General features: G+C 44.7%; 1 protein-coding gene across 2 annotated transcripts in view; it reads left to right on the top strand.

Moving 5' to 3' along the window:
• The window catches only part of DMD (dystrophin), a 1,614,661-nt gene that overhangs the window by 1,404,502 nt on the left and 182,880 nt on the right, over positions 1–27,279 (top strand). For both annotated transcript variants that reach the window (XM_042974140.1, XM_042974135.1), the window contains one exon: positions 6,781–6,841. In XM_042974140.1, coding sequence (XP_042830074.1) covers positions 6,781–6,841 — 61 coding nt within the window. The remainder of the gene's footprint in view (positions 1–6,780; positions 6,842–27,279) is intronic.

Genomic DNA, 27,279 nt, shown 5'->3' with positions numbered 1-27,279 from the left:
AGACTCCTGCTGGCAGGAGTGTAATTTGTATAAAATGCCTTTAACATGTTCATAGCCTTCAATGAAATAAATATATTTCGAGGAATTCTGCTTAACAAAATTGACAAAACTGTGTGCAAAGATTTATCTGCAGAGATGTTCATTGCAGCCTTACTTACAACAGTGAAAAACTGGAAACAATCTAAATTTTCCCAAAGAGGGGATTTCTTCAATAAATCACGGTACAGCCGTGAACGGAATGCTGTTCAGCCACTTAAAATGGGAGCCAGGAATGATGTGAGCAGACACAGATGGTCCGCACGGGTGGGAGTGACTGGGTCAGAAGCAGGATTGGCCACGTGAAACGGAAAACTCAAATAACAGAGGCTTATCCCAAGCAGGGCTGTATAACGTTCTCACATAGAAATCCAGAGAGGGGCGCTTGGGTGGCTCAGTCGGTTAAGCATCCAACTTTGGCTCGGGTCGTGATGTCAGTTAGTGAGCCTGAGCCCCGCCTCAGGTTCTCTGCTGACAGCTCAGAGCCTGGGGCCTGCTGGAATAGTGACTACATAGTCACAGGACCCCAGACTTCTCCTCTCTTTCTACTCGGTCATTCTTAGCACGTATCTTCTGTAGCATTAGCTGTCAGGGCCCTGCTCATGTGCCCTCTGGAACCCACCGTGCCCAGGCACCCCGAACCTAGCCTTCCAACTACACACACCTGTGACTCTGCCCTCAAGGCTTTCTCTGTCCATAGGAACTTGCCCACGAAGCCCAAGTGGCAGGCCAGAGAGGTAATGAGCTCCCCCCTCCATACTCCAGGAGTAGCCCTCAAGCAGTAGTAAATAAATACTCCACTTCCTTCGCCGCTCACCTAGAGGCGGCCGGAGGGGGACAACTCTGGAGCGTCTTCTGGGCTGACGTCCTCACCTACAGGGGGACCCCGGGTCCCCAAAGCAGTCCCGCATCCTTTACCAGTTCCTGCACCGGGGCTTCCTTGAATTACAGCCCAAGCTACCTCAACGTACATCCTTGTCTCCGTGTTTGCTGCTGGGGCGTTGCAGCAATATGGCTTCCATTGTCCTGGTTCCCACAGCTCTGGCCCTTATCCTCTCTCTCTCCTCTTTCTCTTGTCTCCCTCCCTCTCACCCCCTCTCTCTTCCTCTCTTCCTCCTTTCCCTTTCCTGCTCCTGCTTCCTCTTTCTCCCACTCGCACTCTAATCCAATAATGGCTCTCCCTCCTTGTCCCTCAGACCTAGGGATGCTAACAGCCCCTTGTTCTTATTAACATTATCCCTTGTGATCTCCCTACACCCTGCACAGACCTTTGTGACCAGCCCTTTGACTAAACTCTACTCAACTTGACTGTGCCTAAAGGCACGGGACCTGTTAGGACGTCTTCCTCCACCCCACCCCATCCTGTTCCAGCCCTGCCTGTAAATACCGAGTATGGGGCTAAGCCCATAATGTGTGTTCACTAGACAGCAGTCGATTGATTTTTAATGCTGGAATGTTAGATGTGCTCATTGAAAAATATCCTCAGAGACTCAAATGCAAAGTAGCAGGAACTGTGTCTGCTTACCGCATTCTGTGCCAGCACTTTGCCAAGTGCCTCGTACGTAGCGGGGACTCTGTAAAAATGGACTGAGTAATGAGTACTGCTTTGTTTCCCTAGGAACCGGGGCTCTATTTTTGCCTTTTGGATGAAAATGAGTCTCGGAGCACCCTGGGTGGCTCAGTTGTTTAAGCATCCGGCTCTTGATTTCGGCTCCGGTCACGATCCCGTCCGTGGTTTACGGGATCGAGCCCCACGTCGGGCTCTGTGCTGGTGGCAGAACAGGAGTCACGGTGGGGATGACAGATTGTTGGGATGCAGACGGGAGAAAGATTTTGACCAGAGGAAAAGGCTGCTCTTTCTAATCATCACTAAAACTATAGGAAATTCAAAAGAGGCCTTCCAGGAGCTGGTGACGGTGAAGTGGTTCCAGCAAGCCCTGGAAAGTCATCTGGTGGAAATCACGTAGAGGGTAAATTTAGATATCAGAGCGTAAGGAACTTAGACTAGAGGACATTATATTCTTGTGTAGGATGAATGCATTTACGCAGTTGTTTGGCAAATATTTCTAGACTACCGGTTACATACCGCACACGATAAAAGAAAGCACAAAGAGGGTGCCTGGGTGGCTCCGTCGGTTAAATAAATGTCTGACTCGATCTCAGCTCGGGTCTTGGTCTCAGGGTTGTGAGTCCAAGCGCCATGTTGAGCTCCGTGCTGGGCATGAAGGCTACTTAGAAGAAGAAGAAGAGGAAGAAGATGATAATAAATAAAAATCAAAGACTAGACAGGCTTGGTCGCAATCATGGATTCGGCCTTTACTAGCCGCAGGAACTGAGTCCGTTTTCTGACCTTTTCTGAGCCTCCCCTACTTCACGTGTGATAATGGAATACCGTGACCTCATTGGGTATCTGGGAGGATTACAAGCCTTTTCAGTGGGAGCAACACTGCCCCGAAAGGGACAAAAATTCGTTTGTCCCTAGGGAATGAAAAACCGTACCCTTTTTACGTAAAGCACACATAACACACAGTATATCTGTGACGTCAAAATTTCATCAGGGACGGGGGGAGGAAGATGAGGAAAAAATAACTAAATAAGACGCTTTGCAGGGGGCCATGGGGGCATCGGGAGAAAAACATGGAGAAGCATTGCTCTAGAGTAGATCTCCTTGCTAGACTGTGCCCATCAAACCATTACTGGAACGGACCCACTTCTGGGAAGCCAAGTGCCTGTGGCTAGTGGTCTTCCTTTACGCCTTTCTCTCAACCCCATAGGGGAGGTCTCCGTTTAGTCTCCAATGCAGGCTATAGTATTGATCTTTGTAACCTGCCCCCACTTTTCTTCCGACCGAACTAGACTATCAGGCACCGAATCCACAAAACGTTAATAACGGCAGAAAGACGAATGAACGTATTTGGGTCTGAATTCCGGAGAGTGCCCCTTGGGCACGGTTTAAATAACATTCGTGTTCTTTTTAATTTTCTGGTTAGGCCCCTGTGTCGATTAAAATACGGCTTAACACCAGGGTGCATCGCTTCGCACATTCTGTTCGTCATGCGTTAAAAACATGGTCGAAATAAGAACTTTGCCTCCATAGTGTGGCGTCTGTGATTCTGTGATTTTCAAAACCACCTTGGGCACAATATTGAATCCTGTCACCTCGAGGGAAGAAAAGCATTTGAAGGTAGAAGCGCTACCCTTTCTGGCTCTTAATAACATACTGCATCTGTAACGCGAGGGGAAATTCAGAGGTTGGTTTTGGAATGAATAAGCTCACGTGCAGCCTGCTATTTAAATTCAGGAGACAGTACCCCCTGGTGCTGGTGCCGTAAGATAATGGATGATTTTTGCAGTCAAGAATCTGAATCCCAAAGCCGCCTTGGATTTACACGTAGCGGTTAGAGGAACATCTGTATAAGAAAATACCAGAGGACAGCACAGTGCCTTAGAAAAACTATTTGCCAATAAATCTGCTTTTGATGGGCTACTAAAAAATGGACACATCACGCATAAGAGATGCGTGTGTCTATTACGGAGGCTAGCTTTGTGTACAATGACAAGCTTCCCCTGGCACACTGAGATAAGAAACAGCAGTCCTCGGGGTCGGCACTCCTGCAAGAAATGAAATGATAACTTGGGGACACACGTACAAGAGTTACCATCTATTTGATCAACCTTTGAATATATGCAATACCAGAATCATCTGGCAGCCCCAAGCGAAATTGCCCACAACCTTTGAACAGTCTCTCGAGAAGGAGCCCTGAATCTAATCACGTAGAACCTTCGCCGGACTGTGTGTTATTTCCAAAGCAAGCAGTTCCAGTGTGTTTGTCTCTGGTGGTGACGGGGCACAGAAGGAATGGGGGAAAGCCATTGTTATCCCCCCCCCCCGCGTTTTTTTGCATCAAGGACATTTTTTAGGTAGGAGATTGGAGGGTTTCTAATGATGACTGCAAAGCAGTTGCTACGTGCGTTTGTAAACTGTTGAGTCAAAGCAGGGAAAACATCTTTCGGCACAGAAAACTCACTGAACTTGACCGTTGGATTTATTTGATCGCCGCACATAAAGACAAACGGCTTTTCTTATTTTAAAAACTAAAAAAGTAACGGTTTATACATACAGTTTCAGGTCCATAAATTTTCATGCTCCGTATGAAAGATTGGCAGTTGAGAACTACAGTGATAAACGCTTCGAGTTTCATGTTGATCTGGAACTTAGAATGTTTTTGGAATATTCTTTTTACATCTTTCGCCTGTTTAGCTTAAGCATATCCTAAGTACCCCTCTGGCATTTGATTGTTTTTTGTTTTTTTTTTCCTTTTAATGCTTAAGAATGCAAAGTCAACTGTAGATATTCAGTGGAAGGCCAGCCATGAGCTCAGCTGGTCATCACTGCTTTTCCTCCGTCTCTGGCTAGATTTTTCGGCTTGGAGTTTGCTCCGTGAGAGCCCTGCTCTGGAAGAGCCTCCGTGAGCCACCCAGGCAAACCAGTAGACCTCTCCAAGCACACTTGTCTCTGAGAGATACCTCAGTATATTCCAGAAAATCCAAACGGCCTCTTCTGCTATCAGAGGACATCCACAGCATCCTCCCAATCGGAATTAATTTTGGGACCATTAAGAAGATAAAGAACTGGAAAGGAACAATGACAGAAATGGTCAGAATCAGCCCATAGACACCTTTAAGGAAAGAAAAGCCCTTGTTTCTCGAGTCAGGCGTTCAGAGGCTTGGCGATACGGTCAGTGAGAGCTGGGGTGGGTATGCTGAGCAGACAAGAGCTGGGATTTCTGGCTCTCTACCCCGTTTCCTCCTAGAAAGAGAGCTTAGGTTTTTAGGTTTCCATAACATCAGACTCTCCCCAGGTAGGTCAGGGTGTCCAGCCTAAGTTCTTAGATCAGATCTTCCTTTATCACCTTATCAGGGCGAGAGAGCTGTATCCTAGGAAGCAAAACAAACAAAAGGAGAGCAGGGCAGATAATGAGAAAGGCAGAGGGGGTAAGAATAGAAAAAGAACTACTGAGTGAGATTGCATGCGAGGGGCTACTTCGAAACGGCAGATAAAGGTCTCCTCCCCGCCCCCCCATGTTAAAAACCTGTCCACCAGAATGAAAAGGCTTAATTAGCAGCTAAATACAAATCCACGTTTTGTGTCTTTTAAATGACGTCTCACCAAGGTACCAAGCAGAATGTCTGGTTGAAGGTTGGGTGATTCAATCCATCTATTACTCTCTATAAAACAAAGAATCTGCTGTTTCATTACCCTTAAATTGTCTGGCAGTGGGTGAAGTTAACTTTTATTAGGCGCTGTTCTTTCATATTATACAGTGTAGTCAAGGATATATTAGCTTTGACGTTTTCTTACATCTCAATATACTGTGGCGTGAATTTACTGTGAGGCTAATTTAGAAGGAAGCTTTTCAGAGGAGGAAATAATGGTCAGCATCAGCTATGCTGCAAATTATAAGCAGGATGAAAATTCAGGGGGAAATGGACATCCGCGTACAATCGCTAGATGTTAATAAGCGTGCTTCTTACATGTGTATTCCTGATGATATTCTTTCTCTCTTAAAACTCCAGTTTTATAAAAACTCCATTCTGGGGGAGGATTTTAGTGTTGAGGAAATGGTATAGTTTATCCTAACATGATGATGTTGTCTTAAAGAAAGAAACACCATGGGGCGCCTGGGTGGCTCAGTCGGTTGAGCGTCCGACTTCAGCTCAGGTCATGATCTCGCAGCTCGTGAGTTCGAGCCCCGCGTCGGGCTCTGTGCTGACAGCCCAGAGCCTGGAGCCTGTTTCAGATTCTGTGTCTCCCTCTTCTCTCTGTCCCAACCCACTCGCATTCTGTCTCTGTCTCTCTCAAAAATAAATAAACATTAAAAAAAAATTAAAAAAAAAAAAAGAAAAGAAACACCCATCGGATCAAACTCTATGTAAAAGGTGTTCTCAGAGCTCGCCTTTGGGAAAGGAGCCCCCCCCCACCCCCCAATGATAATTTAAGCATTTAAAATACAATTTAAAGATGATTGATCAGACTAATACACAATAAGGTCGTTATAAAACAAATTCCCAGTATGTGAAATTTAATTTCACCTACAGGATTCATCATTCATCACAAAAGTTTTATTACACTCTGGTATCGGGTGCCATTCTCTGACTTTGGGTTGTTTTTTCAATAAGATCACGCTGGTTGGCTGATGTTTTGTGGCAGGAATTAAGCATATTATTGGTCGATGAAATTGGATCCTGTTTAGAGCAAACAGAGACGAAAACAAGCATATGAGAACGAGAAGTGTAGTCTTTTAGCTTTAAGAACTTAAAATGTAACTGTATCACGCAGGGACGTTTGAGTTGTTAAACTAATAAAACCCAGTCAATCAAATAGTAAAAGATAGTGAGAAGCAGCAACACGAAGTGTTATAAGAAAAGCACCCAATGGAGACACGTAAGAGAAAATCTGTCAGCGACTCATTCAGTTTCTTATCTGTTCTATAGGTTTAGCGCTGGAACGGAGTTGTTTGTTTGTTTGTTTTTTCCTTTGCATTTATCTTTGTGCCTGAATGAGTTCAATTTCACTTAGATTAGGACAGAAACTTCAGAACAGCAGGTTAATCCGTCCTGTCTTCATGGGCAACTGAGCAAACAGACCAATATCAGTGTAAAATTGTAATTCTGGAGATTAATGTTGTCTTTCCTGTTTGTGGTGAACTTGACCTCCTTGCCTTTTTCTTTTTTTTCCTTCAGCTTCTGTCCAGGGTCCCTGGGAGAGAGCCATCTCGCCAAACAAAGTGCCCTACTATATCAAGTAAGTTGGAAGCATCACATTGCTAAAGAAGCATTTATTGTGGCTAATCTGCATATTCACAAATGGATTGAGTTCTACATTGTGACTGACGTTAACCTGGCTTACAATACCTACTTCTCCATCCCCCAAGGAAGCTTGGAAAGTCAACTCGCGCTAAAATCACCGCTGCACATGTGCTGATGCAACAGGGAGCTGCCTTTAGGAAAAATCCATTTACTGCAGCCCGTTTCTTGTGTGTTGTGATTGGAAGTGGTGTGGATTTTCCACGATAGCACAAAAAGCTGCAGATAATATTATGGAGGGTGAGAGTGAATAGTTATAAGGACAGTTTCATTTGTTTAGGGGTGTTCCCGCATCTCTTTTTCAGCCAAGATGGATGATTTCGGCAGCTGTATGTACACAAAGCGTTTCCGGTGAATAAATACTTCATGTACCCAAAAGGCAGTCAGCAGCAGGCCCGGATTTGTGTAGCTGAGGTGTTCATTCTTGACACATAGCACTCAGCATTTTTCACAACAGAGTCATACTGTTCTCTGGGGCCATTTGTGTCCGTCACAGGAATACAGGTGCTTAGAAGCACCTTCTGCAGGATGCATCGTGACGTACAAATACATTGTACATTGGCTCAATGATTGACATTGAGTCAATGTACATTGATACATCGGGTCAACATGCAAGGGACAGGAGGGAGGACAGTGAGTCATTATGGCACCTGAACAGTTTCTCGTTGACTATGCGATAGAGTTCAACTTCAATTTAACTTTGAACCTGCTGGTTCAATAATTGAATTTAATCGCCTTCGTGAAATAATCTTCAATACCAGCTGAAGGCTTTCAACCTGCTTCCGCCATGAGTCTGACTAAAGACCCTCCATGTTTTCCCATTGTTCGGGCCTGCCATCTTTTATCAGGTTGGCTTCTGTTCTTCGGCTGCCCAGCATTTCTTCATAATTCAGTTCTAAAGCAATCGCAGCAATCCTAGATCTTCATGACTACCATTCTCCGGAAATTAGATCGCATGCCTCACTTTTGTTCACTCAGAGGAATGGGGGTGAGGGACTTCTTTGGGCCATTCAGAGAGAGACACATCCTTTAAGAAAGTTGTGTCTTATTAAATTTTTCCCAACAAAGCATCTCTTACCTTGAAAAACTCTCCTTCGATTTGCTTTGATCCCGCTTTTTATCTTTCTTATTTTTAAATTGTATTATGTTTATGCTGTATAATTTACCAATTCAGTCCCCTTACGTATTTTAAAGACCTATTTTAAATTGTGTGTCTCACTGAATGACAAATTCACTTAGACGTGCGCTGTATGGCTTTACATCCACTGTATATTTTGTGGAACCATTTTATTCAAACTCTGCCCAGTCATCTCCGGTGTCTTGGTCAATCCCACATTTTCATCTCTAAGATGTTTGGGACCTGCTACTTCTTCAACCCATTTATAAAGCTCTCACTTTATCCGATTCCTTTATGATAGATGAAGAGATAGTCCTTACTGGATAGAGGTTCTCCTTTTGTAGCATAGATTGTGAGAGCACCTGAGAACCCAAAACATCTTCAAGTGATTATTCTTCAGATTATTACAGTTTGGGGCTTATTAAATATCTCACAGGGATTCCTAGGGTCTCCCTACCCACCGTCCTTTCCCTAAATATTTATCTTCTCCCCGATGCGATACCCAGCACAAAAGGTCCCGGTACATTGCCGCGTGGCAGTGAAGATTCATTCAGTCCAAAAATAAAAAGACAGATTCCCCCTCATTGTCCAGGGCTCCTTCACTGGCCCAGATCGGGGAACGTGAAAACGTGAGGTCCAGTCCTGGCTCTGTCATGAGTTGACTGTGTCGCCTTGGGCAAGTCACTTGCCCTAGACAAACCTTAGTTTCTCATTTAGAAAATGAGAGGTTGGGCTAGGTGATATCTAAGGTTCCCTGTAGCTCTAAGAATCAATGAGTGCGACTCATCAAACGATTGTATCCAAATTCAAAAACTGAAGATCTCAGCTTTTCTTTCAGAAGTTATCTTTATTTTTTAAATTCTCTAGTTTAATCATTAACATAATATGAATTCTTATTTAAAAAAAAAAAGTCGGGCGCCTGGGTGGCGCCGTCGGTTAAGCGTCCGACTTCAGCCAGGTCACGATCTCGCGGTCCGTGAGTTCGAGCCCCGCGTCGGGCTCTGGGCTGACGGCTCGGAGCCTGGAGCCTGTTTCCGATTCTGTGTCTCCCTCTCTCTCTGCCCCTCCCCCGTTGATGCTCTGTCTCTCTCTGTCCCAAAAATAAATAAAAAACGTTGAAAAAAAAAAAAAGTCATAGCAATTCTGTTTTTCCGTTGTTTAATTAGCCGAAGATTTGCCCCCTCAACCCATTCCACTTTCTCCAGGTACCCATCTAAAGACCTCAAATCTTGGTGTTTAATTTAGGACTGTCATTCTTCCTGGTTCAGTGGTAAGAGACATAGAGCCTCAGACAGAAAAAAATAGTAGACAAGGGAACATGGACCTTAAAGCCTCTGAAATGATCAGTTTCTAGGAATGAGGAATTAGGTAATTTCTCAAAAATACCTCTGAAACTTTATGGAGATCACTTTTCTCTAAAAACTAAAATCTGCCGGGGCACCTGGGTGGCTCAGTCGGTTAAGCATCTGACTCTTGGTTTCGGCTCAGGTCATGATCTCACGGTGCGTGGACTCGAGCCCAGCATCGGACTTTGGGTTGATATCGTGGCGCCTGCTTAGGATCCTCTGTCTTCCTCTCTCTGCTCCTCCCCTGCTCGATAGCACTCTTCTCTCTCTCTGTCTCTCTCCCCCTCCCTCTCTCTCTCGCTCTCTCAAAGTAAATAAACATTTTTTTAAAAAAAATTATAATCTATTGGAAATTAGAGATTATATAATTTCTCAACTATACCTCTAAAATGTTAAGCTAATGTAGGGAGAACGCATGTTCAGAAAATACACATGGTCAACAAACCGATTATTAATGTCATTTGTGATTCATTATTATACACTACTGTTGTCTCAAATATTCTTTTTATAGCAAACTACTTTGATGTACAAGGTTCAGTGGGCTTGAGGCACTGGCAAATGCCATTTGCAATTCGAGGTGCCTTATTTATCCACAAATAACAATACAATAAGTTTATAATGATATTCCTTCACCCAGTCCCCACCCCCTAGTTCCTCTTGGTTGTCTCGTTTGTCTAGACTCGCATTCGAGAGTTTTAACCACCCGTTTCCAGGCACAGAGCCAGGTGCCTTCTCCGGATCCTTTTTTCATACTTAATACTTTTTTGCTTTTCAACGCTGGGATAAACTGATCCCCTAAATAACCGGAGGTTTCTGCGCCAGTAACATAATTCCAGTTGGGTGTTGACTTGTGCACTCGTGCTTGAGGTTGTAAGTCATTACCCGCGTCTTGGGCTCTAGATTGCAAGTCAGGCGGTGTTTACGCCTGCATCCTGACACCAGCTTTTCATACGGTGCTAAGAATCTCGATTTCGATACTTCACCCTACATGTTTGTCTAGTTTATTAGTCCATGGCATTCATCATTGTTACAGTTTTCATCTTCTTGCTCCCTGGGGGCTCTCTTACTCCTGCCAGCGTCTCCTTCAGGTTATTTGATTACAGCCTTCATTGCCACTGAAAAAATAATCGCCAGCAACGTGCAACCTGTTACAACTGCCTTTTCCACTCTCCGCCATTTTGTACTCTTTTTGGCCTACTGTCAAACTCATGAAAATTCCAATATAATAGCCTTTAACCAGCTGCTGCATTCTGTTAGGATTTCTTTCACCTTTTTATGTTGCATCCTCCCATATGGGTAAACCACACGGAGCCAAGAGCTGGGACTCTCTTGCTTTCTTAATGAGTTAGAAAATTATTCTTCTGTGTTCTTGACTGTCGGAAGAACTCAGGAATCCCAAACTTGTGTGCAGTATGTTCCTGCAAAGATAACATAATAAGAGCATAAGAAATAGCACACTGGGGCAGACCGACACCGCAACTAGCCCAGAACTCGGTCCCACATGCGGACACCAGTGGCTGTTTGCATCATCAGCCAGTTGGCGTTGGGTTTATCCAGTGGTTTCTTACACTTTTCCCCTCTCCGCTTCAGCCTTGGCTTCAGAAGAGTAAGGTGCATACATTTGCTGATTTCTACTTAAAGAAATAAAGGTAGATCTCAGTCTCTCTTCAATCTGCATTTTTTAACCTCAAGTGCTGTGGAATTCAGTGAATACAATGATATTTACCCAGAGTAGACTTTTTTTTAATGTTTATTTATTTGTTTTGGGGGGGGGGGCAAGAGCGTGTACGCATGCATGCATATGAGCAGGGGAGGGGCAGAGACAGAGAGGGAGAGAGAGAATCCCAAGCAGCTTCTGCAATGCTGGTGCAGAACGTGATGCAGGGCTCGATCCCTCAACCCTGGGATCACAACCCGAGCCGAAATCAAGACATCACGCTCAACCGACCGAGCCACCCGGGCGTTTTCCCAAAGGAGACTTCAGCCTCACATCCCCTTACAACCCCTTTTCCTTTTCCTCTTCCCAGTCTGAGAAATTCTAATCCTTTTTAGGTTCTCAGTCTGTCCTTGAATGACAGGCAACTGTACCCCTTGATCGTCTTAGTTGCTTCTCCCTGGATCTTTTCCAGCTCTGTTAGGTCTTCCTTGGGATGTAGTGACCGGAGTGGCCCAAATGTCGGTTATTAAATTTGTTAGCATTGTCTGCAGTCTCCACTCACTCATGAAGAAGGTAAATGCTGTTCGCTCTCTCCCATTGGTGCAGAAATGGGGAAACCAATTGAGGTCATAGCCTCTTCTACCTATGTTAGTTCTGGCTATAGTTTGGTTTGCTACTATTTTTCTGTGACACCGGCTGAAATGTTTGACCTTATATTTCTGCCAGCCGGCCCTTAGGAAGGGTTTGGTTTTTAGACGAGCGGGTCCTCTCCTCTTTTAAAGGCTCTGCAGTTTGTAAAGACTGGGAGGCGTTCACTATTGAAACTCGGTAGTGAACCTGCTGACTCAGTCGCCAGTAAGGCCTGTCAGCAGGTTCCCTTCCTAACTATCACTGAAGCGCTTCGCCGAAGAGTGAAACAAGGGTTCCGGGAAACATGCTAACTGATCAGCTTTTTTTTTTTCACATCCAACGCTCACGAAGCAACTCACGTCCACAGGAGCGTCTCTCTCTTCCCGCTGGTTGTTTTGGGTGTTGTGTACGTTGCTGTAGGTGTTGTCTGATGACCGTGATCGACCCTTCCCTCACCTCCCAATCCCAGGCATGTTTCTGTACTTACCTATTGCGTGGGGGTTGCTCACAGCCTTCTCGAGCACTTTTTCAGATTCCAAATCCCTCCCTAAAGCATATCTCGCCCGTGTTCTTGCTCCAGTTCCCCATTACTTGTGCCGAGAGTTGCTCTGATTCAAGTCGAGGTGAGTGTGTTTGTTCCTTTGAGTTCCTGATTGCTATTTCAGTACCTGTGTTTAGAGAGGGAGGAAGGCGCAGTGAGCTCTGTCTCAGCTTTAACAGCAACCCATGTGCTAAGTATCTGCGCTGGCTGGCTTGCAGCGGATACATTATCTGAGAAGGAGACAGGCTCTGATCATAAAGAACACCGGATTATGACATCCAAGTGTGAGAAATCAGCCGACTAACCCAATCAAAGGAGGGATGTGGAAACTCAGACCACAGTGAAGCCGACTTTAGTCAACATTCTTGCAAGAGTGGGTGTGTCTGATGGACAGGCACACTGGGAGCAGTCGACGCAGGCAATTTATCTCCTACTGTGCAACTCCCTCCCCTGGTTCCTCATTGGCTGAGCAGTACAGAAGTTACACCCTTACCCGGAAGGCGCCTATGCCCACGTAAGGCAAAGGGTAGTCTGATTGGAGCAAACGTACCTTCCTTGAGGTGACGCGGGGGCTGCCCTTCTTTGGCGCATGCTCATTGCCAAGCCCGCAAAAAATAAGCCTGAGAAATAGAGAGGGGAGGAGCCGGAACGGGGAGTGTCTGAGGGTTTGGGACTCCATTGTTGGGGGTGCGGGAGGGTCCGTACATATTTCCAGTAGGTTGTAGACCTCTTGGTAGCTAGACAACACAGTATCTCTGAAAATGAATCATCTCACTCCTCACCCAACTTAGAAAATACTCCCCTATGTCTCATTCCCGATACCTTACTGTCCTAGGAATGATACCAGTCTTCTGACATTCACTTTAAACATTGGTTAAGATTGGCCCAGCTACGTGCTCTATGAGGCTAGTAAATAGACCAGGCATCAGAAGGCTTGAAATTTAGTTCTGGCTTTGCTATCAGCTAGCTAGCTTTTTTTTTTTTTTTTTTTTTTTCAGTTTTATTTATTTAAGTATTCTCTACGCTCAGCATGAGTCTGAAACTCATGACCCTGAGATCCAGAGTCCCACGCTCTCCCGACCGAACCAGCCAGCAACCTCCCCCCCCCCCAGCTATGTGAGCACAGGTGAATCAGTTACATTTCCTCGGCCTCAGTTTCTCCGTCAGTCACCTAAGGGGGCTGAATCACGGGATATCCCATGTCATTTCCAGCCCCGACATCCTCCGATTTTATGAATGTTGACTTTGAAAGAAAAATTGTTTATAGCACTTTTCCAGAGGAATGGAAATGGATCTTCAGAACACCCTTGAGAGTTCTTACCGCGCCATCACTCTTCTCGGGATAAAGGACAAATAATATTAACCCTTTTTTTTTTTTTTTTTTTTTTACTTTACTGTTTAGCACCATTGATAATAGGAAGTGGATGTAACAGGAAATCAGCTGTCTGGTTTCAGCTGTCAATCTTTGAAGATACTGGTGAATATCTGTGGGTAATTAAATTTGTGAAATCGCTGCCAGAAGCCTGGTGCTCTGACTTTTCAAAAGGCTTTAGTACACAAAGATAACCCAGAGGTCAGTCTTCTCTGCCGGGCTTTCTCCTCCACAGTTTGATGGTTCCAAAGGTCACATTAGCTGAGTCTCATTAAGCTTTGGGACCACAATGAAGGAATAGTCAGTAATGAGTAACTGATGACAGAATCACGAAAACAACTCCGTTTACGTTGTTCGCGGAAAGAGATTGAATGCGACACCATTGTGTCACGGAGTCCCCCCCGTTCCGGCCTTGGGTTACGTGGCCCTCGTTGGCAGGTGTCGATGTTGGTATCTTCTGTGTCTCGGAGGTTCGTAAACAGTATCTCACAACCTTCCTTCTAGTTTCAGAAGCTCCAACACGTAACCTTGACTGAAATGGCGGCCTCCATGAGGACAGGCGCTGTGTCTCTTTCCCAGCCCGGTGCCTCACTGACAGCATGTGCCCAGTAGATACTGGAATGAAGGAAGGAACGCACGCCAGTAATAGCACGTGTCTTATATCTGATTTTCTAGTGATCAGTAGGGCTTTGAATTGATCAACCACTGTGCTCACGAAGCATTTGTATGCAGGATCTATTTGGGGGGGGCTGGGATGTAGTGGCCCCCTAAATCTTACGAGAATGGCATTGATTAGGTTTTATTTACAAAGATTTTTTGTAACATTCTGTACGTTACGTGTGATGGTTAAAGTTGGCAGCATGGATACATATGCACGGATACATATACACGGATGCGTGGCCACTATCATTCTGTATACAAGCCACAACCTCTCTTACGTTACCCAGGTACGGCGTTAGCGTCCCGTGACTCATTCATGGCACTCTTGGGAATGTGAGAGTGTGCATAAAATGCATTTAGGTCTGTTTCCCTGAAAGAACAAGAGTAAATCATTTCAGCTCTTTGCTCATTTTCTTTCTTAACTTTCTCACACATGCACTTTGTTCCATAATCGCGTGGTGGAAAAAAACATGGGCTGTCACATCAGATAAACCCGTGTGGGAAGCCCAGGTTCATCATACTCTGTGTTATTTAAACCATTTGCTTAACCTCACCCCCATTCTACTTTCTGGCACGTAAGGAATATGAATTGGCTTTCCTTCTCTTCTCTGAAAGGGAGTCGAAGTCTAATGGACGGTTACGAGATACCGAGTGTCGGATGCGTACGAAAACACAGATACATCCAGTACTAGCTACATGTTTAGAATGTTTTCTGGGACACAAATAGGTCCTTGATCAAATCAGTTTATTTTCATTTTTGGAGTTCCCACGTAATTTGGGGTATGTGTGAATTCCCAAACATTCCTGAGCCGCTCCTAGGCTTCTCTAATTGCTTCTTATCCTGTCCCCCTGGGAAGCAGCATCCTGTTGCCTTGACAAAGGTCAGCAGCAGCCCAGACAACATTTGAAAATAACTTAATAACCTTGAACTGCCTCTCCCCTTTGGATAATTTCCTTAGAGCATTAGCCCTTTGAACACTGACCTGGTTGCAGAAAATGTCCCTCTCTCAGCGGGAAAACCCAAATCCCATTCAGTCTTCCCTGCTTCGGTCCAGGGGATTGGGGCCGAGGGGGAGGGTGGGAAGGCAGGGGAGCTTGGGAGCTGAATAGTGGGTAGGGAGAAGGCATTCTTTCCGGGAGAACACTCGTGTGCACACACACACACATGCAATTTCTTCTTTTAAAAAAATAACCTGAGTGCATTATATAAATCAGTGCTGTCACATTGCAAACTTTAAAAATCCCTCTACGAGAGAGAAAAAAAAAACTTTCTGCTTTCGGCAGTCTGCAAAGCTCCTCAGAACAGGTCCTATGTGGGGCTTAGCCCACTGTGAGCGTTGAGCGAATGATCGCGTCTTTTGTGTTATCATTAACTACAGGGTGGATGAAACAGAGAAGCTTTCCCGGTCCTTCTGAAATTTCCAGTAGCTTTTTCTGTTTTGCTTTCTCAACTTATCCATACCCATCTTGGTCCCTGAAGCCACTGCGGGTCACATGGTCAGTGCAAAGATTAATTTTTAACTTGCTTCTTTGTTGTTTTAGAAGGAATTGGTTGTGGTGGGGGTGGTTGTTTCCTTTAGATTTAGTCACTTTTCCTTGGACTTGAGCTTTCTATAGAGGAATTATCTCATAGTTACCATCCATGTAATTGAGACGGGATGAAAGCAAAGTTTAACGTGTGCCTACTAAGTGCTAAGGGCTAGACTAGCTGTGTATCTTCCCACCTATGAGGATGGCCCCATCGGTTGTTACCCAATAAAGAGGACACAGCTGAGACTCAGAGGTTGGTGGCTTAAGTGATGCTCATAATGACGCGGCTTTGCATCTTTCCCACCAACCCTGTGACATCAGCAGGCTTTCCCCCAGTCTAGGACTCCCACAGTCCCCAGTCTCAGTGCTCACATGTGTGCTCCGGAAGGTCAGAGCTGCTTGAAGCTCCCAGGGCTAGATGCATTGAACTTGGGGAGGAGATGGTCGCTGCCGCCTGAGGGCAGAGGCCGGCTTAGCCAAGATGCGTAAGGTCGCGAGTGGAGACTTATTTGGGGGTAGAGCGGTTCAGGATTGAGAGAAAAAACATGTAATAAAGGGGTGGAGAATAGAGATTTAAAAAATGATAGTACCCAGAAACACCTCACTTGTTGCTCCCAGCCGGTTCGGCTTCCTAGTATTGGTGGTTAAACACCTGCTCTTGGCGTAACCAAGTGCGGCCACTCCAGCACTGTGTGGCCGCCATCTTGGACATCACCTGCGTTCCCCTATAGGCCTTGCCTGCACTGCTGGTGGTTTTTCCTTGGCTTACCTGCCGTCAGCTTCTGCCACCCTACTGTTGCACAGGCCTAATGTCCTCTTTGCTACTTTTGGCAAGAAAAGGCAAGAAAAAATAAAATGGAGCAAATACCCGGTGAGCCCGGACCCTACCACCTCCATGGGAGTTGAGGAAGCAGACAATTTCTGGCGCTCACGCCCTCCCAGTTCCATCATGGCTTCCCTAAGGTGAGAGTACGGCCAGGAGAGCAACCTGATAGATGCCATGGAATGGGTTTCTCCTCAGACTCCCAGTTCTACGACTTTTCAGAGGTTAGCACACAGTCAACTCAGCTGGACTAGAACAGCTCGTCGGGAGGCTTTTCAACGCCAGAGCATGTCCTTGAATTTGATTCCATCCTCCCCTTCCAGCAACAAATGACATCTCATCTGCCTCACAAATCCCAGGCCTATGGTTCTAGTCTTACAAAGGAAACACATATGGCCTATGGCCATAAGTTATGGCTTCCCAGGCATTGAGCATTGGGTCACCCCGTGTATCACATGTAGAGAATCTCCCCTTAGTGCACAGTGTTGTCTCTGGGTTTATGATCGTAACGACATGGTGGGAAAGAAGTCTTTCATATACCGTCTCCCAAATGACTTAAAACCACCAAACCAGCGGGGGCAATTAATATGTTTTCACAGCTGGGGCGCCTGGGTGGCTCAGTCGGTTGAGCATCCGACTTCGGCTCAGGTCACGATCTCGCGGTCCGTGAGTTCGAGCCCCACGTCAGGCTCTGTGCTGAGTGCTCAGAGCCTGGAGCCTGTTTCAGATTCTGTGTCTCCCTCTCTCTTTGACCCTCCCCTGTTCATGCTCTGTCTCTCTCTGTCTCAAAAATAAATAAAAACGTTAAAAAAAAATTTAATATGTTTTCACAGATAAAGAATAACTGAGATTTCCTATAGATTAAGAGAAATCTCTGCCTGAATATTTAGTCACTCTCTACTAATATAGAAATAGAAGTGCTTTACCAAATATGAGGCCAGGCTAATGCTTTCTTCCTCACTCTTATATCAATACCGCACTAACTTTTCTGCCAAAAAAAAAAAAAAAAAAATCCCACCAAATAATAGGGAAGAATGAACTCTAGGTGGAGCAGGAGGGGCCAAGCCTCAAAAGTATGGCAAAAGTTTGGGGCGCCTGGGTGGTTCAGTAGGTTGAGCGTCCGACTTCGGCTCAGGTCATGATCTCGCGGTCCGTGAGTTCGAGGCCCCGCGTCGGGCTCTGTGCTGACAGCTCGGAGCCTGGGGCCTGCTTCGGATTCTGTGTCTCCCTCTCTCTCTGCCCCTCCCCCGCTCGTGCTCTCTCTCTCTCTCTCTCTCTCTCTGTCAAAAATAAATAAACATGAAAAAAAATTGTTTTAAAGTATAGCAAAAGTTCAAAGTGTAAATAGAGCAAAGGGAATGAGAGCAAGAGAGAAGAGGAGGGGCAGAAGAGGGGAGGGAAGGAAAGGGTAGGAAAAATAGGCCTATGACTCCTTCCCTGGCGGTTGTGAGGGGGTCTGAATGACCCGTGCTCAACAGACCACCTTATAAACATGCCAATGACCTCCCAGACCTCCTTGTTCATCCCGTTCGTGGCATTTTTAACTAGCAGAAAGATACCTGAAAGTCCTGTGTATACAACGTTCTCAGCAGGATATACCCGGTCTGCCTTTTTTGCTTATGGTAAATAAACCTGGAATATATGGGTTTATGAGGGATGACTGCATAGAAAATGAGGCATAGTCACCTGAGCATTTTCCTGTTTTTGTCATTAACAAATTATCAAAAGGAAGCCTTTGGAGACGGAACTGGCTGCTCCTCAGTGTCGCTATTTCTGCGCACATTTTTGAAAAACGCTTCTGTTAATACGAAACCAGAGTGTATCATAATGTGAAAGAACGGGGATGTTTTGGGAACGTGTCCTGATGATTTCAGGTTCCTCCAGGGAGAGAACGTTTTATCTGTGCCCGGTGTTTCCCTTATGATCCTTCAACTCATTAGTGGCGATTGGTACTAGATAAGAATCTGTGATTTATGGGACTCCAGTTTGAAATGCAGTCCTTTCTACCTATACAAAATGTAGTTATTTTACTTGAAAAATTCCTTTTGCGGTGCGTGGAAGGAAAGAAAAGCAGGAGGAGGGGGCCCATATGTTTCCCCTTACCATGTGGTCCCCACTCCGAGGAAATCACAAGTCTAAGAAACGGCCAAGGTCAAGACTGCTGAGGGACATAGCCATTGTTTTTATAGGGGTTTTGAAGTTTTTTTAATGTTATAAAAATTTTGTACGTTCTCTATTGAAAAGTATAGAAATGACATTCAATTTTTCCTGTTACCTTAGAATAGATCTTAAAGAGAGCAAGGACCTCTGTAACTGCCTTCAAGCCCTGAGTCGTCTTCACGCTTTAACTCTTTGGGATGTTTTGTTAAATCTTGTGATCCGTCACCTCTCCAATTAAGCTTTAAACTCTTCGACATTGCTTGAGCCTCATGCACCCTGCGTCATCCTGGGCATTTCATTATCTCACACCTAAAAATGGCGAACAAATACTTGACGCTTTGTTTTGATTTTGCGGAAGAGTAAGTATATTTGCGGGAACTGGGCCGTGATCCTAATAAGTATTCTCATAAAGGAATAGATCATAACAGATCAAAGGCATTCTAGGGGCACCTGGGTGGCTCAGTCGGTTCGGTGTCTGACTCTCGATTTGGGCTCAGGTCATGAGCTCATGGTTTGTGGGATGGAGCCCCACGTCGGGCTCTGTGCTGACAGCATGGAGCCTGCTTGGGATTCTCTCTCTCTCCTTCTCTCTCCGAACCCTCCCCTGCATGTGCACACGCACATGCCTTCTCTCTCTCTATCAAAAGAAATAAAATATACTTTTTTAAAAAAGGCGTGGGGCGCCTGGGTTAGTAGGTTAAGTGTCCGACTTCATTGCAGATCATGATCTCGCGGTTCGTCAGTTCGAGCCCTGTGTTGGGTTCTGTGCTGACAGCTCCGTGTGCTGACAGCCTGCCTTGGATTCTGTGTCTCGCTCTTTCTGCCCCTCCCCCGCTCATGCTCTGACTCTCTCTCTCAAAAATAAAAGGCGTTCGGGGCGCCTGGGTGGCTCACGCAGTTAGGCGTCCGACTTCGGCTCAGGTCACGATCTCACGGCTTGTGAGTTTGAGCCCCACGTCGGGCTCTGTGCTGACAGCTCGGAGCCTGGAGCCTGCTTCGGATTCTGTGTCTTTCTCTCTCTCTCTCTCTGCCCCTCCCCTGCACACGCTCTGTCTCTCTCTGTCTCTCAAAAATAAATAAAAACATTAAAAAAAATTTTAAATAAAAGGCGCTCTATATGTTTTTATTCTAGGTAATCTCACTGGCATTCGTTGTTTCAATTGTATTTTGAGGGCAACTTGAGCCATCCGCTCCTTCGTTGTCTCTATTTTTGGTGGTTGAAAGCAGAGAGAAATGCTTGATGGTGTTGGTTGCCCCACTGAACTGTCCCGTGAACCGTAACTCTTTGGAAGGTGCTATTTTAGAGGAAGTACCGTTAAGTGAACGTATTCCCTTAGTAGCTCCCGTTGCCAAAAGTTACGAGGATATCTTAGGACAATGCCTTCAAATCCTATTCCTGGCAAAGTGCACAGGCTGCCTTCAGAAGCCGAGTTCAGTGAGTGCACATAAGCCTATGTCTTAATATTAAAAGACTTTGAAGGAAGTTAGGATGAGGTACGTTGGTAGAATCTAAGAGAGACGCTGAGGCAGAGTCATAGTGGCATCCAGCGGGGAAGAAAAGACCTCAAATTGGTGCTTAGTTATACGCAACCAGCTCTTGTCTTGCCCTGGTAAATATTAGATGCCATTAACAAGCACATATAAAATAGATTAATTGCGTAAATGTCTAGCGTTAGTAAACAGAGAGCCATTGTTTTTCAAATATGGTTTTGTTTTGTCTTTGGCGGGGGGGAACAGTCATCCCATTCTATCTTTTTAAATAGACTTCATTACTAAAGAACTTAGAGTTGTTTCTCTAACTCGTATGTCATATGCTCAGCTGCCAGGCCATGTCTTTTTACCATAAGCCCGGCGGAGGAACAAAAGTCACCCTTGCTCAGCTCAGCCTCGTTCATCATCAACAAAATCGCCAATTATATTCCAAGCCCTTGAATATATTGCTTGAGAAGATGTATCAGCTCCCTTTCAAGGAAGCAGCTCCATGTTGAGTGGGAAGTTTGATCTTTCTCTACTGGTTGGTAGATGCGAGCATACTAATCTTGTTTTGATTTGTGGACCGGAAAAGATTAGTCTGCCGGTGTGGAGAAAACGTGTTCAAACCACAAAGTAATTTTTCCTGAGAAGTTATCTGACTGTAACTGTAACTATACCTCGGAGTACATCAGAGGGCTCAGATGTGGAACATTTCTTTAAAATGAAAACCTAAAAATCCTGACGTCTAATAGAATGTATAAAAATAACTCCTATGTGGAGGATATGGGATGAGTAGAGGAATACCGAATAATCTCACCTGACAGTTTGGGCCATACCTTTATATTACTTGCTGTGGCCTTGAAAAATAGAGAATTAATTCAATAAAACATTGGGGAAAAAATTACATAAACATAAAATGTTTTAAATTAAAAACACTGAATTGGAACGGGAGGAAAAAAATCTCCCAGGAAATCAGTATCGCTTGGGCAAGCATGAATCCCAGACCAGCGATATTTTTATCCAAATAACACCTAGTTCTATAGTGAACAAACACCTTTATCACCAAGTGTTATAAACAGAGAGTGAAGAAACGAGTACTTAGGGCTGTTAGATTTACTTCTCCAAGATGGTAACTGTATTCAGTTTCAGGCTTGAGTATACCAACGTCTGAATTTATTCACAGTACTCTGTCAATTTAGGATTGCAAAATACAAACAGAGACGTGGTAAAAACACTTACGGTGATCGTTAAGAGTGGTGGCTGTAGGGAACAGATGATTGTTGTTGTATAGACTAATAATATACGTAAGGAAATCTGTGTGAAATCTAAGTTGGGCTATGAAACACCAAACTGGGGCACCCGGGTGGCTCAGTCAGTGAAGCATCCGACTTCAGCTGAGCTCATGATCTCGCAGTTCGTGAGTTCGAGCCCTGTATCGCGCTCTGCCCTGTCAGTGTGGAGCCTGATTGGGATGGTCTGTCTCCCTGTCTCTCTCCGCCCCTCCCCCACTCGCACTCTTTCTCAAAAATAAATAAATAAACATTTGAAAAAATAATAAAACACCAAACTAAGGCAGAGGTAAAATAATAAATCCATAGGAAATTAAATTTAGGCATAAGTACCGAAACCGTAAATTCTGTGGGTGTTAGAAAATCATATGCACGGTAGTTCCGCACCCCCATCCGCGATTTCACTTGGCACGGTTTTGGTTACCTGCGGTGAACCAGAAGCAGGTGATGCGCCTTCTGAAATACTGTCAGAAGGTCAGTAGCAGGCAAACGCTACATCCCAGTGTCGACGTCATTCACCTCGTTCCATCTCATCACGCAGGCATTTTCTCATCTCACATCGTCACAAAAGGAAGAAAGGCAAGTACAGTACAATGAGCTACTTAGAGAGATGACACTCACATAACTTTTACCATAGTTTCTCATTATAATCGTATCTTATTATTAGTTATTGTTGTTAATCTCTTACTGTGCCTCATTATTCTTGATACTTTGATTGGAATACTCCAGTAAATGTATCTTTCCAAGTTCCTAGTTTCTTATATCCTTTTCCAAGAAAGAAGACAGTCCTTTCAATGCCTAACTGCCCGGGACTACCTCCGATTGTCTTCTGTGACAGTTCACATCATAGAACAATGAATAGCAACAACAACGGAAAACCATTTTATCGGACCCGATGTTTCGTGTGTGTGTTCATTTTATTGTTCCCAGTAGAAAGCGGACTTAGTCCAAACCTTACTTTCAGTTTTGTTCCACAGTAGCAAAGTGGTAAGTAGCAAGGCTCTTCAAATTGAGCCCTGAGTACCCTCTTTCTGCAACCTCGAAGAGGTAAACTTTTGAAATACGAACATTGACTTTGCTCGCTGTCCCAAGTAAAGGTCGATGGCTGAAACACATACTTGAGGATGAACAAGGCTAGTAGGGACAAACAAGATACCTCACTGTCTTAGAGACCGTGAACAGCACCGGGGGGGGGGGGTGCCTTAGAGAGCTTTTGGTCTCCCGTCGTGCCCACTGACCACTCTTTACCCCCAGCAGCACCAGGCGAACATCTAAACCAAAGAATGAGCTTGCCGATCATGACGGTAATGAGCATCGCCCCGGTCCTCCTGGAATCCCTGCATGTCCCAGAGCGGTTCCTGTCCTCCTAGTGAAAGACGTAGGCCTGGCATGCCAATAAGGGGGGCAGTTGCTATTAACGGTGCCCGCATGGATTTTAATACGGCATATTTTTGCAAAGAAGTAAAACTGAGGATTCAAGATGTTTAAGGCTCCAAGTAGAATGGAAATAACCTTGGATGAGGAATGAAGCCCGTGAAAAGGTGTTCCCCGTCTCGTCACCAGGGAAATGCACGTAGACACACGCACACACACGCACACACACACACACACACACACACCCCCCACAATGAGACACCGCTTCACAGCCAGTAGAATGACTATTGTTAAAGAAAAAAAAAAAAGTGTGGCCGAAGATGTGGAGAAGCTGTAGCCTAGGACATCGCTGGTGGGAATGTAAAATGATGCGGCCACTGTGGAAAACAGCTTGGCATTTCCTCAGAAAGTGAAACGGGGAATTCCCTGTGCTTCAGCAAGTGCATTTCTAGACGAATATCCCAAAGAATTGAAAGCAACAACTGAAACGGGTCATGTCGTCACTCACGTCCGTAGCGGTATTATGCTCAACAGCCAGGAAGTGGAAACAACCCACATGTCCTTTAACAGATGACCAGGGAAGCAAAATGTGGTCTATACCTACAGTGGAATATTATCCAGCCTTCGAGTGGAACACAGTTCTGCCACATCTTGTAATGTGAATAAACCTTTAAAATATTATGGGAAGTGAAAGAAGCCGGACACAGAAGAGACAAGTACTACGTGATTCCACTCATGAGGGACCTATAAGAGTCAAATTCGTAGCGATAGAAAGTATATTAGGGGTTGCCCAGGAATGAGGTGAAGAGGGAAGGGGAGTTAGAGTTCAACGGACACGAAGTTTCTGTTTGGGACGATGAAAGAAGTTCTGGAAACGGATGGAAATGATGGTTGTACACCACTGTGCATGAACTTAATGCTACCGAATTGTACACTTAACAAATGACTAAAATGGTAAATTTCGTGTGACATATGTTTTATTCCAGTAAAAACTTGCCCTCCAGATAACAGATTGATTAATTTGTGCAGGATCTTGAAAATGTAATTCGTTGTCAAATTGGCTATATTTGTATAGGATTTAAATAAAAGGCTAGAGGGGCGCCTGGGTGGCTAGGTCAGTTGAGCATCCGATTCTTGATTTTGGCTCAGGTCATAGTCTCAGGGTTTGTGGGATCGAGTACCACAGCGGGCTCTATGCTGACAGTGCAGAGCCTGCCTGGGATTCCCTCTCTCCCTCTCTCTGTCTTCGCACCCCTCCCTCACTCTTTCTCTCTCAAAACATAAACTCTAAAACAAACAAACTGTAAATAAATAAACCTTAAAAAGCTAGAATAATCTCTATTTTTTTAATTCCATATTAACGATCTGTATGAGACTGTAAAAACACACGTAAACTAGGTGCAGGAAGTAGAGAGCTTTTTCTTAGGCATCCAAGAATTCCCTATGCTTTTGAACCCCGTTGCGTGATTTACTTCCTTGAATTGGCCTGCGATACCATTGCAGGGATAAATTGGTGTGCTTGTGAACTGTTCTCAAGTGCTCAAATGAAAGCCTAAAACTATAAAATGCATTGTTATTCATTAAAGAGACAGAGTTTATAAGGCTGTCTCTGATCATCGTCAAGGCATAAATGGCTACTTTCACCCATAATTAGCCAATTTAGTACGAAGTCCATTTTTTCCTTGGTATATTTTGCTTAACCTCCGTCTTGTTTGTAAAAACAGAAACTGCTATTTGTCGGTGCCTTCAAAATTTCACACAAATGCCAAAATGTTCTTTAATTTGAAGGCACTTAAGAAATGGTTAGATTCTCCTTGCCTGAGAAAAATCGCACGTAGCTGTTGAAAGACACACTCGTGACTGACGGATTCATTCAGTAAGTATTTATTTACCATGGTGCGGGTGGTCCAGACACAGTGCTAGACGCATACGATACCCCTGCTAAGTGATGCCCGTGCTCTCTCTAAAGTAGAGCCAGAGAGGTGATTAAGTCTGAATGAGCATTAACACAGCAAAAGGGGGAGATCATGTGTCCAGGCACTGTACCAGGAGGGAACTCGTCTACATAAGGAATTAAAATGACAGTGTGATTGGGGCAGCTCAGTTGGTCAAGCATCCAACTCTTGATTTCCGCTCGGGTCATGATCTCAGGGTTTGTGAGATCGAGCCCTGCGCTGGGCTCCATGCTGACAGGACAGAACCTGCTTGGGATTCTCTCTCTCCCGCTCTCTCCGCCCCTCCCTCTCTCCCTCTATCTGTCTCAAAATAAATAAGTTTTTTCCAAAAAAAAAAAAATCATCAGGGCGCCTGGGTGGCTCAGTCGGTTAAGCGTCCGACTTCGGCTCAGGTCACGATCTCACGGTCCGTGAGTTCGAGCCCCGCGTCGGGCTCTGTGCCGACTGCTCAGAGCCTGGGGCCTGTTTCGGATTCTGTGTCTCCCTCGCTCTCTGATCCTCCCCCGTTCATGCTCTGTCTCTCTCTGTCTCAAAATAAATAAACGTTAAAAAAAAAATCATCAAAATATTTTCAAAATAAATAAATAAAATGACAGCGTGACTGCGTTGGAGGGGTTGGAGAGAAAACTTGAAAAGCTCTCTGGCTGACGTGAATGAATTACCTAGGGACCCCACCTATGCAAATATTAAAGGGTTACTGATGAAAATCCAGGTGAGGGATGTCGGTACTTGGACCATGAGAGTGGCAGGTTGGAGATGTTGAGAGGCTGAGAGATCGAGGAGGTAAAAACCCTTAGGGCTTGTGGATTGGTGACGAGGGGAGGGGTTGCAAAGAGAAAGAAAAACATGTCAAGGAACCACACCTCTATTTCTTGGCAGTGGCCCAGTCGATACCACTTTATAGTGAGATAGGGAACACTGAAGAGAGACCACATTTGGGTGGCAATATGATGGTGGACGTTTGCGTTTGAGGCGACTTGTGACGTCCGAGAAGTACCGCCAAGTAGACAGATGATAAGCGTCTAGAGTCCGGAAGAGAGGTAGGGGGGTCTGGGCTGGAGTTAATCATTTTGATGGCATTTGTATGTAACTGGTAAATGAAACCATGGGTGTTAATGAGATGCTAACGCTACATTCTGGAAGGGCAATTTTTAAAGCTCTTCGCTCTTTGGAGGACAGTTGCAGGATTAAAAAGCAAATTTAAAAACTTAAAAAAAAAAGAGTGATTTTTTTAAATAATAAAAGAAAAAGAAAAATGTAAAATTTGGAAAGATACACATTAAAGTTATCAGCGGTTGTTGTGTACGGGTGGGGACATCAAAGGAGACCTTAGTTTCATCCTCGCTGTTTTATTTTGTTGAAAAAGAAGCTGTCCCCAAAGGCAAAATGTTAACTGTTACTAATTCTGGGCTGTAGGAGAAAACATATTTTGTATTTCAGACCTTTTTTTATTTGCTAAAACTCTTCATCTAAACCAAACATTTTAAAAATACATCCTTATCCATCTGGAATGTCTCTGGCCCATAAAATACTTTGTACCGACTTGGGTTGCCTATCAGAGCTTGCTTCAGTGAGTAAACTCTTTCATTCATCGTTCTCGATTCTTGATCGGCATGGTTGCACCAAAGTTACTTAATCTGACAAGGAACTGTTGTTCAGAGATCCAGCTAATGCTAAGAGACCATTACATCTGTGTTAAAACCGCAGAAATCTGGGGGTGCCTGGCTGGCTCCATCACAAGAGCGGGAGACTCTTGATCTCAGGGTTGTGGGTTCGAGCCCCACGTTGAATGTAGAGATGACTAAAACAATAAGTAAACTTAAAAAAAAAACCTGTAGGATTGTGCCCACTGTTTTTGCCCTTTCCGTCTCCATTTCTGTTGCCCTATCTTCCAAGCCACGGACTCTTGGCCTTGTCTCTGTCAAACCTAGCGATAAGCCCATTGAAAGCGTTCTTCATTTTGGTTATTGTGTTTTTGATTACTAGCCCTTCCATTTGATCTGTTCTTAGCTTCCGGCTCTCTACTGCAATTACCTATCTGATCTTTATACTGCCGTCCTTTTTGATGAAAGCTTTTAACATTAATTATGGTTATTTTAAACCTCTCTGATAGTTCCAACATCTGAAACAGATCTGAGTCTAGATGTGATGGTTGCTTTGTCTCTTTAGACTGACGTTTCTTCCTTTGGGCACGCCTTGCATTTTGGGCATGAGAGCAGACATCTTATACAGAGTAGTAAATACCGAGGTCCACAGACCTTTTGTATGGTGATTTATCTTAATCTGGTCAGGAGATGGGCTCTGTTTGCAGTTTATTGTTGCTATGGTTATCATTGTTAACCTATGTTGTTACTATGGGCACCAGAGCCTTCAAATTCCTCTGGTAGCCGCGTTTTACTTCTGGAAGCTTGTTAGTGCAAAGGTGGGATGCGGGGCAGGGCCCTTCTCT

Source organism: Panthera tigris, chromosome X (assembly GCF_018350195.1).
Source record: "Panthera tigris isolate Pti1 chromosome X, P.tigris_Pti1_mat1.1, whole genome shotgun sequence".
Taxonomy (NCBI): domain Eukaryota; kingdom Metazoa; phylum Chordata; class Mammalia; order Carnivora; family Felidae; genus Panthera; species Panthera tigris.
The sequence above is the reverse complement of the archived record's forward strand: the minus strand, read 5'-3'. Positions and strand labels throughout refer to the sequence as shown.